We start from the raw sequence: 13,430 nt of genomic DNA on the forward strand, positions 1-13,430 counted from the left end.
TGGGAGGGGTCTTGGAGAGCTGATCTCTGAGATCATTGTTCTCTAAATTCCAAGCCTCCGGTGGGATGGAGCTTCAGAGACCAACAGCCCCCCCCCCCCCATAAAGGCAGTATCTGGTGGAAGGGGTCTGAGAGACCCACGCCCCCTTGCACCCTGGCATCTGGTGGGAGGGGTCTCAGAGACCCACGGCCACACCCCTACCCCATAGTAGGAAGGGTCTGAGAGACCCACCCAACCTGCAGGCCCAGCTCAACCCCTCCTCATCCCTTCTGCAGGGTATCCAGTGGGAGGGTCGCAGAGATCCCGACCCGCACACCCACCTCTGACGGTGAGGAACGCTGAGGTCACCACATCCCCAGCCAGGAAGGTCACCCGGCAGCTGTCCTGAGGCCGCAGGTTTTTGAGCAGCAGCAGGTGCCGCAGACCATTCTCGAAGTAGACCACCTCGGCGTTCTCTGAGCTGAACACGGGCTGGTCATCCAGCAGCCAGGTGTGCGCAGCCACCTCTGGCAGGGACAGGTGGCACTCGAACAGCGCTTCGCCCCCCTCGGGCACCTCCACGTTCTCCAGGCCACGCACCACTGTATTCTTGGCTGGGGGATGGAGGGGTGACTCAGGGCGTGGGCCCTCACTGCCCAGGCCGCAAAGAAATGCCCCCCATGACACAGGGCCAAACAGCGGGCCACCAGGAGGGAGACCAGTTGATGTCCACGTGGAGCCTTCATGCATGTCCTCCCAAGGCCCTGCCCACCTCCACACCATCACCACGCTAGTGTCAGGACGGGGTCTTCCCCACCTCACAGGAGGGAAGCCTCACAGGTGCTCCCACCCTTGCCCTGGCTGCAGGTGGGGCTCTACTGTCCCCCTTTCCTCTGTCTCCGGGCCAGTGCTATCAGACCTGCTGGGCTGCTACTCTCACTCGCTGGGACCTGAGAGACCTCTGCCATCTTCCCCAGCCCTCTCTGCTCTCTCCTAAAAAGTCCAAGAGTCTACAGTAAATGGCCATGTGTTTTCCACGGAGGCCATGAACTCAGTGCCTGACTGTGAGGCTCGCCACCTCCTAGCGCCGTTTCCAGGACAGGCATCCAGCCAAGAGGAGTGACAAGAGGGGACACTGCAGTGGGAATGAAGGAGGGGTGCATGGGGGACAGCGGGGAGTCAGGCCAGTGGGGTGAGGGATGCGAGGGGCCAGGTGGTGAGAGCAGGCAGGAAAGGAGCTCCAGGTGACCCAGGGCTGGCCTGGATGCTGGAAAGGTCTGACTTTGACCCACATGACAGCAAGGAGCCAACTGCAGTCACTGAGCTGGAGGTCCGAGCCCACAGCCCCAACTGCTGTCTGGATACATGCCCCAGACGGAAGCCACACACAGCCAGGATGCACCCTCCCAGATCGGTTAGCGTCCAGGCCCATGCCATAGGCAGGGGTGTCTGCTCTGGACAGGGGCCCAGGGAATGAAGTGGGGAGGGTGTCTCAAAACAGAGGACCTGCTGGGCCACCCACATCCCGCTCCCACTGCTTTCCCACAACAGAGCAGACTCCCCCCTGGCCCAGCCCCTCCCCTCCCCACGTTAGAGCTGACAGGGACTTAGGCGTCTGACTCCATTCTGCTGGATGGCATGATCAGGGCCAGCTGACGGAGACAGGAGGGGTGGGGAGCCAGGGGGAGGCCAGTGAGGTCACTGCTGGAGCTCACCCTTACTTCCTACCCAAGGATGTCACCATTGTGTTTGATACACCCCCAGATTTTAAAGCAGCAGCAAGCCCCCGAGCCCTACTGTCCCCCTTCCTTACACTGCTCCCTTCTCCTTGTGGCCCTGCCTGTGGCTGAAGGCTCTACCCAGATGTCCAGGAGCTCCAGACCCCCTCCCCCCCCAGGCTGGGGACACACTGCTCCGATCACATTTCCAATGAGGATGTCGGGGTGCTGCCGTGAATGGAGGGAGTTTTGTCTGTTCCCTGATGTGCTCACAGGTGCTCCCCCAAAAATGTTTACAAAACTTAGTTGTTGAACTAGTGAGGGAATGGGGGTGAGGGACAGGGGTTGTGATCTCGCGTGGCCAGTGGGAGACTGGTCTCACCTGCTCACACCTGCTATCCAGCTTGGATGGCCCCGACAACCCTCTCCACTCTGCAGCTCACTCCCCACCAGGGACAGTTCAGATTTCCCCAAAGATCAAGTGGCTTCAGCCAAACATTGCCCCCTTCCACACAGGGGGGCGGCCACTGTCCCCTGCTCCTGGTTCCCCAACAGCATATCCTCTCAAGGACATGGGGCTTGGTGCGCCCTCCAAGTGACAGCCCGGGAAGGGGCAGAGCTGGCATCTGAGCCCAGGATGTGGGGACACAGCCCTGCGGAGGGTCCTGCGGCCCCAGGCCTGCTTGCTCACCCGCCCGGAGGCTGCTTCCTTGCCTGCCTCTACCTCCCCGGTGTTTTGGATGCAGGTTCTTTAGGTGTAGTCTCTGCCCAGGGTCTGTCCAGCCACCCTGTGCTATCAGGCTGCTTGAGGAGGGGTGGGGTCTGGATGGGTGGGCTCAGGGCCCAGCCAGCTTCAGCAGGACCTACTGCTCAGATCCCATCTTTCTAGTACTGGCACGGCAACGCACTGCTGGCTGCCCCTGCCCGATGCTCCACCATTGCGTCTTGGCTGGAACCATGCCGAAGCCTGCTAGGCCTGGGCTGCCTGCTGGGCGGCCTCACCTTGCACTTGCAGCAGAGCCACCACTCGGGTGCCCGCAGCCTCACAAGAATAGATGCCACTGTCGCAGGGCAAGGCTGGCCTGAAGGACAGCCTGGCCACGGTCCAGTCCTGCTCTATGATGACGCGACGCCCGTCGGCGCGCACCTCCTGCTCGTCCATCTTCCACGTGGCCTGCACAGGCCGTGAGTACTGGCAGAGGAGCTCGGCCGGGCCACCCTCCTCCACCGCCAGGTCTTGCATGGCACTGACCACCTCCACAGCGGGATCTGTCGGCCAACACGCCGGGCACGTGTAAGCCTGAGCCGTGAGACCACCGCCTACCCGCCCTCTGCGGTCAGCAGCAGCAGTTCATCGGCAAGCAAGCGAGGGGCTTTGGCAGGAAAGGAACTGGCCATGGTGGCCCAGGACCCTCCACATAATGCAAGCCTTGCCCCTACACACCCCACCCATGGCAGACGGCCTCCATCCACTTGTCCCCTCCTGGCTCCTCTGGCCTCCTGAGCCCTTTCCTCCCTGGGCCTGGGGAGCATGGGGCACCAGCAGGGACACAACGCCTCCTCCTGAAAGTTCAGGGCCCTCAGCATCTGCTGGGCACACAAGCACCCCCAGCCCAGCTTGCCCCTTTTTCAGGGGCCTCTTCGCCCCTCCAGGGGGCGCCATCCCATCTCCACCTGGAAAAATCCTACTCAACAAATGGGTTGCTCCTTGGACCTGGGGGCATGTCCATTTACTCTTCAACAGTGCAGAGAAACCCCATCTGCAAACACGCCAGGTGAAACCACACCAGCGGCCGTCCCAGGAGCACCCGGCTGGGAGTGGACTGAGGGGGTCCCTGGCAGCCCACTGCCCTCCCCAATGGCTAGCTCTGTCCCAAAAGAGCACAAGACCCCCAACCCAAACCACAGCGGTGTAAGCAGCCTCGAGCAGGGACAGGGCAGGCTGGGGCAAGGTGGGAAGGCTGCCCTCTGGGTATATGCCTGGGACAGGTGCAGCCGCAGAGTGGCGACCAGGTGGCACCAGCGCTCAGGGTCCCACGAGCAGGTGGGCATGAAGTTGGCCTTCCACACACGTGTGAGTGTCCACACAGGGCACGTGTGGAGCAATGCCAGTCCCCAACCCCCTGCCCCGGAGCCTGCAGGAAGCTTGCGGGAGCAGCGATGGCAGAAGCATTAGTGCGGGCGGGGTCCCATTGGCTGGTACCTTTGACTAACAACTTGGCCGTGGAGACCAGGGGCCCTGCACGGAAGGTGACGGTGCCTGAGTCAGCAATCCCCAGGCCCGACAGCGTGAGGGAATGAACCGTCCCATCATGCACGCAGATGGCACTCTGGGGGCTGTCCTGCAGCAGAGTCCCATCCAGCCACCAGCAGGCCTCGGGCCCACCCGCACAGGACACCTCACAGGAGAACGTGGCCACATCCCCCGCAAAGACGTCCACATTCTGCAAGCCACGTACCAGGCATGGTGCTGCCTCTGCACAAGAGGGCAACAGGAGGGCAGGCTGGGGTGCCCTGGGCCCACAGGACTATGTGGGGGGTATACAGTTTGGGGGATCCCTGGCACTGGGGTTTAGAGATCAACTTGGGCCAGCTATCCCACCCTGCTCACGGAATGATACATTCAAACCACTCACAGAGAGTGGGCTCAGTGTCCCTGTACTCACACCCCTCTCCAGAATACACCTGTTTTCACAAAAATACACAGAAGACATGCATCCACAGGCTCTTCAGCAATCAGAATGACAAGTCCCAAGCCGCATGGCTACGAGGTGGTGGGGAGGAGAGGCTGTGGGGCTGCCACTCTGAGAGGGTGGGGTCTGCCTCAGGTAGCAAGCCTTCCGTCCCTGCAGGTGTGGAAGCAGATGCTTCTTCTATTCCCAGAAGGCCACATGGCCAGATGTCACCTGTGGTCCCCAGCCCTAAAATTCCAGGGCCCTAATGCCCATGGCAACTACTTTCTGCCCCAGCACACAGCAGGCCCTAGCACAGGAACTTCCCCAACCTGGCTGCTGCTTGATCTGTGCCCCCACACCTGCCCCAGCTAGGCCCTCCTCAGAAATCTCCCCAAGCCCTTCCTTGGCATGCACCACCAAAACTTCAGCCCCAGCCCTCCACCTGCCCTAACCCTCTTCTGAGAGTGCACATCTGACAGTCCCTGACTGCTCCACCAGCTCCCCATTCCCACTTCCAGCACTGTTCCTAAGCTGGTCCATGTAACACCTATCAGGACACCCCAGGCCATTTCCCTCCCCCGAGGACATGGCCAGGTGTCTGCACACAGGTCAGTTGGCACAGGCTGGGACTTGGCTGACAGGGTTCAAGGCACAACCCTCAGCAAGACCCATAAGTCCCAACCCAGCTCCATGTCCCCCCTCACAACCAACCACCCTGATGAACACACAAAGCCTTTTCTGGCCCAGCCAGATCACGATACCTGGGACACTGCCCCTCTCCCTCCATTCAACCTGAGGCCTTTCCCAATCCCAGAGACCACAGAGTCTTTCCCAGCATCAGAGGCCACAGAACTTGCCATATCTGTTCACCCCCTGAAGACCCGGGACATGCTTTGTCTCTAATGTCCAATTATCCCAGTGGATTGGGGACTCCCTGATGGCATAGCTGCACCTGGCCCCTCTGAAGGTCCGAGACGTAGACAAAGGTAGAGGCTTAGAGTTTGTTCAATGGATGGTAGATGGTGAATGGATGAATGGATAGGTGAACAGATGAATGGTTGGGTAGGTGGATGATTGATAAATGGATGGACAAATGGTTGAATAGATGAATTGATTGATGGATGGATGTTGGTGGATGGATGGATGGATGGATGAATGGATAGGTAAATGGTAGATGGATGGTGGATGGATGGTAAATGGATGGATCAATAATGAATGATGTTGTATGGTGGCTAGGTGGAAGATAGATCAATGGTGGATGGATTGATGGTGGATGGACGGATAGATGGTGGATGGTGAATGGATGCTATGTGTTGGATGAATGGATGATGGATGGATGAATGGATGAATGATGAAGTATGGTGGATGGATGGATGGTGGGTGGGTGATGAGGGATGGGACTGGATGGTAGACTGTTGGTTAGATGGATGGAACTGGTGTGAGAACCAGGAGTAGAACAGCAAGTAAGGGACACTCAAGAATAACCAGCTCTGCAGACAAGGTATAATCTAAGGTGAAGGTTCTTGAAATCCTGTTTGCATGCCTGAGGCCAACTACACTATACCCCAAAGCTGTACATGTGTCACAGGTATGCTATTGCACCATCGCCTGGGAGCCTGTCAAGTATGCACATGTGTGTTAAGATGACCTGTGCCATAGGAGTAGCCATACAGAGGGCTTCCACCTTAGGGCTCAACCCCCTGCCCCCATGGCCAGGCTCCCCACCTCCCTCCTGCAGACAGCGCTAACCCCCACACAGGGACCCCACATGCACACCAGAATTTCCCAAGCTGATCTTCACCAGCCCACCTCAGCGGGCTATCCAGTTCATGGCTTTGGCAGTCAGGGGCCGGAAAACTGCCACCCAAGGCAAGATAACTGCTGGAAGACCTGGGTTTCTGACCACACCACCCCCAACAGCTCTTTGACTAGGGAGGGATATGGAGACATCACCTTGCCAGGTGTGGGAGGGGGCTGCCCACCTGTGACCTTCAGCTGGGCCTCTGAGCTACATGAGCCCACCTGGAAACTGATGGTTCCAACATCCTCGAGGGTCACCTGTGGGAGCGGAGATGGGGTCTCAGCCTGGCAGCCTGTTCAGACCGTGTCTCCCGACAACTTCCCAGGCCAATCCAATGGGAGTTGGAACCTTCTCCTCCCACACTCCTGGGAGCATGTGGACGGAGGCAGGTCCCAGGGTCCCACCTTGTGTAGAGTGAGCGAGTGGAGTGTGCCTTGCTCCACTGTGATGTCATTCATTTCGTTGGCCTGCAGGGGCACTCCTCCCAAGGCCCAGCGAGCCTCCTGGCCAGAGGCCCTGGACAGCCGGCATCGGAAATGGGCATCCTGGCCCTCACTGAGCTGCACATCCTGCAGGGGCTCCAGAATGGTCACCTGGGGGGCTGCACCAAGGGAAGGGTGGCATCAGCCTCAGCAGCTGGGATGCTCCACTGTCAGGAGCACCTCCCAGTTCTGGAGTCTGCCCCCAGCACCCCACCCCAATTTCTGTAGATAAGCATACAGGGTACCACTCAACCCTGGCATCTCGAGCCACCTCAGAACCACCCATGCATGGGGCTAGTTCCCAATCCCCAAAGCAGGGACCCTTGCAGTCTGCCTCTGTCTCCCAACAGGGTCTGGACATTTTGGCTCCGAGTGTACTGAGAGGGGCAGCCACCCTCACCCACTCCCACGGACAGCGAGCTGGGCTGAGGACTTGTGGAGGCCCACGTGGAAGGAGACTGTGCTTGCAACTTCATGTCACACCCTTCAGCTGCAGCATGTGGGTGAGGTCGCCCTGCACAGCCACCTCTGCCACCTTGCTGCTTTGCAGTGGCAGGCCATGGAGGCACCCCTGGGCAGCTGTGGCCCTTGCACTTGACACCTCACAGCTGAACTCCACCTCCCTGTCAGCCTGCACCTCCATGTCAACCAGGCCTCACACAATGGTTACCTCAGGCTCTGGGGTGTGGGTGATGGGACCCTTTACCAGTCAGGCCTGAGCACCCAGGTGAACCTCCAACTCTCCCTCTTCCAGGAAGCCTTCCCGGATACTCTCACATGCTTGTCCTGTCCCCTCTATCTGCCTCACATAGCATTCATCACCTGATTTGCTACAAACAGAGACCCCTAGGGACAAAGATGGACTCGGGCATCTCTGTTAGGAGGAAGTAGGCAAGGGGCTGCAGAGTGGGGAGCTGCCTCTTTCCATCCCCACCCCGCGGTCAGCCCTGCCCTGGCTGGGACATCAGGAAGGCAAGACCTTCACACAGACAGGCAGGGGCTCAGAAAGGGCAGCCCATGTCAGGCTGCCCTACCTGCCGGCTAGGGGCAGGAGGCAGGGCAGCATCCAGGGGCCACAGCCTCCCTTTTCCCACTGTCGACAGGGGAGTGATGCCGAAATGAGAAGAGAGAGCTTGTAACCCCAGGGGTCCGAGGGCCACCCTTGGAACAGCACCTGGAGAGAGGGGGTCACAGGTCAACCATTAGGGAAGGGCTCACCTCTGACCTTGACAGAGGCCGTGGTTTTCTGGCCACCCACCACGCAGGCATACTGGCCCGAGTCCTTGGCCTCGAGCCCGTGGATCAGCAGTTCACACGTGGCCCCCTGGTGACGGATCTCGTACTTGGAGCCAGTGTGCAGCTCCACACCCTCCTTGAGCCACTGCACAGGGGCCCCAGGCTCCACCTCACTCAGCTGGCAGCACAGCCGGGCCAGGCTGCCCACCTCCTGCTCTGCGTCCTGCAGCTCAGTCTGGAACATGGGCCTGGGGGCTGGGGGGCCAGAGGGGGGATTAGAAGTGCTGAGCAAGGCACCCCACCCTCCACTCCACAGGGTCTGAGGGGCCCGGGGAAGGCGGGGACCAGCGGGCAGCTCACCGCGAACTGAGAGTCTGGCCGTGCTCTGTGCGTGGCCTGTGTCACAGGTGTAGTGTCCGGCGTCCTCCTGCTCTGCATCGTGCACCAGCAGCTCCACAGTCACGCCTTCCTGAACCATCTGGTACTTGGCGCAGGGGAAGAGCTGCAGCAAGCCCTTGCGCCACTCCACACTGGCGCCCGCCCGGCTCAGCTCACAGCACAGTCGTGCTGTCCCACCCTCATCCACCTCCTGGGCCTGCAGTTCCCGGAGGAACCGCACGGGTGCAGCTGTGGGGAGGCGGGGATGTAAGGTCAACTGAACATCCGGTCAGGTCCGCCCACCAGCCCTGCCCGAGCCAGGGTCCCCTCAGATTGGACTCCAGTACGGGACTGCAGCCCAGAGGGCCCCCCAAAGCACGCAGGGCCTGTGCAGAGGGCAGAGCCCATCTTGGGGCCCACCTGTGACGGTGACGGTGGCGCTGGTGGCCTGGGAGCCACAGGTGCAGGTGTACTCGCCCGCATCTTCCCAGCGCAAGTCCTGCAGCACCAGCTCCACCACGCAGCCCTGCTGCCGCGGCTCCCGGCGCCCATCGGCCTGCACCTCCAGGCCACCCTTGCTCCAGACCACAGCCCTGGGCTCGGACAGCTCACATCGCAGACTGGCCCCGGTGCCTTCCTCAGCCTGCAGGTTCTGCAAGGGCTTCCTGAATACCGACGGCGGGGCTGCGGGGTGGGTGGGCAGAGGGGAGACAGGGTCAGTCTAGAGACCCAGTCAGGAGACAGGCCCCCTACACCAGTCAACCCTGCTGAGAACCTAGGACAGGCGTGGCTCCCAGCTTCACCCCAGCTGTCTGGCTGCCCAATGGACCCATTGCCACAGGTCCCAGGAGACTGGGGTAGGAATGGGCATCATGGGTCTAGGCCCACTTCAAGGGAAAGGAGGGTCCATGGTGGGAGCTTCGGGAGGAGCTCTGGATCTAACCAGGCAAATCTCATGCCAGCTTCCACCTAGGATGCCCATGGGCAGAGCTGTGTCCCATCAGGCAATCAGGGCCAGGGGGTCCCCTCAGACCCCTAAGACAGGGCCATCCCTCAGATCCTGACTAGAGGATAGAAGGGAGAAAAGATAAACAGATTAGGACAGGAAGACAGACAAGCTGGAATTCAGTCATTACCATGAGAATTGGCCAAGTGAGGTCATTTGGATGGAGATCAGTACCTGGACACCAGGACACTGGACAACATAGTGATAGGCAAGCAGACAGCAGACAGAGGGAAATTTTTCAAGGCAGAGAGGAGGGAGTGCCCATTGGTACCCAGTGTGGATGCAAGAGACAAGGAGAGGGCCATGGCATCCAAATGAGTCTACGTGGCCACAGACAATCTTTACCCTTGACAGTCAGTGTGGCCGATGTGCTCTCCTGCCCGCACACGCACGAGTACTCCCCGGCATCTGCCACAACCAGTTTCCGGATCTCCAGCTCACACATGGCCCCGTCCTGCCTCAGGCTGACTCTGTCCCCCGCTCTGAGGGTCTCGAGCCCCTTCCTCCACTCCACGGGGGCCGCCTTGCTCAGCTCGCAGCGCAGTGTGGCTGTGGCCCCTTCCGTGGCCTCTTCCTTCCTCAGGATCGTTGTGAACTTCGCAGGCAGGGCTGCGGAGGGTCAGAGTGACACAGAGAACTTCAGACTGCCTGGGGGACTCTGTGTCCAGGACAAGGATACTCACAAGGGCCACACAAACTGCTATTGGCCGTCGCATGAACTTGAGAACAAATGCACAGATGGTGACAAAGGCAAAAGGAACAAGAGGAACAGTAGACACAAAGGACTACACATGGACATCAGGACCTCTGGACGGAGGGATGAAGCTGGGAGATGCTCGGGGACCCCAACTGGAGACATAAAACCATGGATGCTACAAAGGAGCAGGCGTTGACAGAGAAGAAATGTAAAGACACCAAGCCACTGGTCCCATATGGAGACTTTACCCTTGACGGTCAGTGTGGCCGACGTGCTCTCCTGCCCGCACACGCACGAGTACTCCCCGGCATCCGCCACCACGAGGCCACGGATCTCCAGCTCACACACGGCCCCGTCCTGCCTCAGGCTGACTCTGTCCCCAGCTCTGAGGGTCTCCAGCCCCTTCCTCCACTCCACAGGGGCCGCCTTGCTCAGCTCGCAGCGCAGCGTTACCACGGCCCCTTCTGTGGCCTCTTCCTTCCTCAGACACTTTGTGAACTTGGCGGGCAGGGCTGGGAGTCAGAAAGATATGGGCGCAATCACACATATGAGCAACGGATAAGACAAGACGTGGACAGCACAGAGGAGACAAGACCCATGTGGACACGAGCTACGTGCTGGGTGTGCCCGGTCACATTGTGCATGGTGGCACCCCTCAACCAGCCTGTGAACAGCAGGGCTGTGCCACTTTCATGGACACCTCAGGCCTCAGGCTTTGTATGAAACTGGTGGGCGGGGCCGGGAGGGCTGGAAAGACAGTGAAACAGATTCTGTGGGGAAATGTGGGGCAGGACATGACTGGATGGACCAGGTGACACAGACTCTGACAGGAAACAGAACAAAACCAGTGGTGACACGAGGGATGAGGAGTGGCCTACGTGCTGGTTTCTCGTGGTTTGCACAACAGCCCGGAAGGATGGAAGGGATTCTGTGGAATTATGGGAAACAAACGACACTGAGACAGCAGAGAACATGGAATGAGTGCAGGCAGATGTCATGAAACAAGCAACCGGACACAAAAAAGGGCTCTGCTTGGCCACACACGGTCTTTACCCCTGACGGTCAGCGTGGCTGACGTGCTCTCCTGCCCGCACACGCATGAGTACTCCCCGGCATCTGCCACCACGAGGCCACGGATCTCCAGCTCACACACGGCCCCGTCCTGCCTCAGGCTGACTCTGTCCCCAGCTCTGAGGGTCTCCAGCCCCTTCCTCCACTCCACGGGGGCCGCCTTGCTCAGCTCACACAGCAGCATGGCTGTGGCCCCTTCCGTGGCCTCCTCATTCCTCAGGCTCTTTGTGAACTTCGCAGGCACGGCTGGGGAGGGTCAGAGTGACACAGAGAACTTCAGACTGCCCGCGGAATCTGTGTCCAGGACAAGGATACTCACAAGGACCACACAAACTGCTATTGGCCGTCACATGAACTTGAGAACAAATGCACAGATGGTGACAAAAGCAAAAGGAACAAGAGGAACAGTAGACACCAAGGACTACACATGGACATCAGGACCTCTGGACGGAGAGATGAAGCTGGGAGATGCTCAGGGACCCCAGTTGGAGACATAAACACATGGATGCTACAAGGGAGGTGTTAACAGAGAAAAAATGTGCAGACACCAAGCCACTGGTCCCATATGGAGACTTTACCCTTGACGGTCAGCGTGGCCGACGTGCTCTCCTGCCCGCACACGCACGAGTACTCCCCGGCATCTGCCACCACGAGGCCACGGATCTCCAGCTCACACACGGCCCCGTCCTGCCTCAGGCTGACTCTGTCCCCAGCTCTGAGGGTCTCCAGCCCCTTCCTCCACTCCACGGGGGCCGCCTTGCTCAGCTCGCAGCGCAGTGTGGCTGAGGCCCCTTCCGTGGCCTCTTCCTTCCTCAGGCTCTTTGTGAACTTCGCGGGCAGGGCTGCGGAGGGTCAGAGTGTCACAGAGAATTTCAGACTGTCTGCGGGACTCTGTGTCCAGGACAAGGACACCCACAAGGACCACACAAACTGCAAAGGGCCACGGTGTCAATGAGAACGAATGTACAGACGGTGACAGAGGCAAACGGAGGAGAAGAACAGAGGAGACAAAGGACTGGACACAAATATCAGGACATGAAATTGGCCACAGCGGGGAGATGCTCAAAGAGAAACCCTGCCCCGTAGTCCTACAGAGCAGAAGGAGGTCTCTGCAGACACCAAGCTTTTGGTCCACACGGTCTTTACCCCTGACAGTCAGCGTGGCCGACGTCCTCTCCTGCCCGCACACGCACGAGTACTCCCCGGCATCTGCCACCACGAGGCCACGGATCTCCAGCTCACACACGGCCCCGTCCTGCCTCAGGCTGACTCTGTCCCCAGCTCTGAGGGTCTCAAGCCCCTTCCTCCACTCCACGGGGGCCGCCTTGCTCAGCTCACAGCGCAGCGTTACCACGGCCCCTTCCGTGGCCTCTTCCTTCCTCAGACACTTTGTGAACTTGGCGGGCAGGGCTGGGAGTCAGAAAGATATGGGCGCAATCACACATATGAGCCATGGATAAGACAAGACGTGGACAGCACAGAGGAGACATAAAACCCATGTGGACACGAGCTACGTGCTGGGTGTGCCCGGACACATTGTGCATGGTGGCACCCCTCCACCAGCCTGTGAACAGCAGGGCTGTGCCACTTTCATGGACACCTCAGGCCTCAGGTTTGTATGAAACTGGTGGACGGGGCCAGGAGGCCTGGAAAGACAGTGAAACAGATTCTGTGGGGAAATTTGGGGCAGGACATGACTGGATGGACCAGGTGACACAGACTCTGACAGGAAACAGAACAAAACCAGTGGTGACACGAGGGATGAGAAGTGGCCTACGTGCTGGTTTCTCGTGGTTTGCACAACAGCCCAGAAGGTGGAAGGGATTCTGTGGAATTATGGGAAGCAAATGACACTGAGACAGCAGAGAACATGGAATGAGTGCAGGCAGATGTCATGAAGCGGGTAACTAAACACCAAAGCACGGCTCTGCTTGGCCACACACGGTCTTTACCCCTGACGGTCAGTGTGGCCGACGTGCTCTCCTGCCCGCACACGCATGAGTACTCCCCGGCATCCGCCACCATCAGGCCACAAATTTCCAGCTCACACACGGCCCCGTCCTGCCTCAGGCTGACTCTGTCCCCAGCTCTGAGGGTCTCCAGCCCCTTCCTCCACTCCACGGGGGCCGCCTTGCTCAGCTCACACAGCAGCATGGCTGTGGCCCCTTCCGTGGCCTCCTCATTCCTCAGGCTCTTTGTGAACTTCGCAGGCACTGCTGGGGAGGGTCAGAGTGACACAGACAACTTCAGACTGCCCGCGGGACTCTGTGTCCAGGACAAGGATACTCACAAGGACCACACAAACTGCTATTGGCCGTCACATGAACTTGAGAACAAATGCACAGATGGTGACAAAGGCAAAAGGAACAAGAGGAACAGTAGACACC

General features: G+C 59.4%; 1 protein-coding gene across 1 annotated transcript in view; it reads right to left on the reverse strand.

Annotated features, from left to right (window-relative positions):
• The window catches only part of OBSCN (obscurin, cytoskeletal calmodulin and titin-interacting RhoGEF), a 150,358-nt gene that overhangs the window by 39,200 nt on the left and 97,728 nt on the right, over positions 1-13,430 (reverse strand). The window contains 13 exon segments of the mRNA XM_054718309.1: positions 321-593; positions 6,355-6,430; positions 6,578-6,774; positions 7,060-7,130; positions 7,132-7,333; positions 7,874-8,146; positions 8,252-8,518; positions 8,690-8,953; positions 9,621-9,884; positions 11,026-11,289; positions 11,622-11,885; positions 12,190-12,453; positions 12,996-13,259. Of these exon segments, the coding sequence (XP_054574284.1) occupies positions 321-593; positions 6,355-6,430; positions 6,578-6,774; positions 7,060-7,130; positions 7,132-7,333; positions 7,874-8,146; positions 8,252-8,518; positions 8,690-8,953; positions 9,621-9,884; positions 11,026-11,289; positions 11,622-11,885; positions 12,190-12,453; positions 12,996-13,259 (2,943 nt within the window).

This window comes from Eptesicus fuscus, chromosome 6, assembly GCF_027574615.1.
Source record: "Eptesicus fuscus isolate TK198812 chromosome 6, DD_ASM_mEF_20220401, whole genome shotgun sequence".
In the NCBI taxonomy this organism is placed as follows: domain Eukaryota; kingdom Metazoa; phylum Chordata; class Mammalia; order Chiroptera; family Vespertilionidae; genus Eptesicus; species Eptesicus fuscus.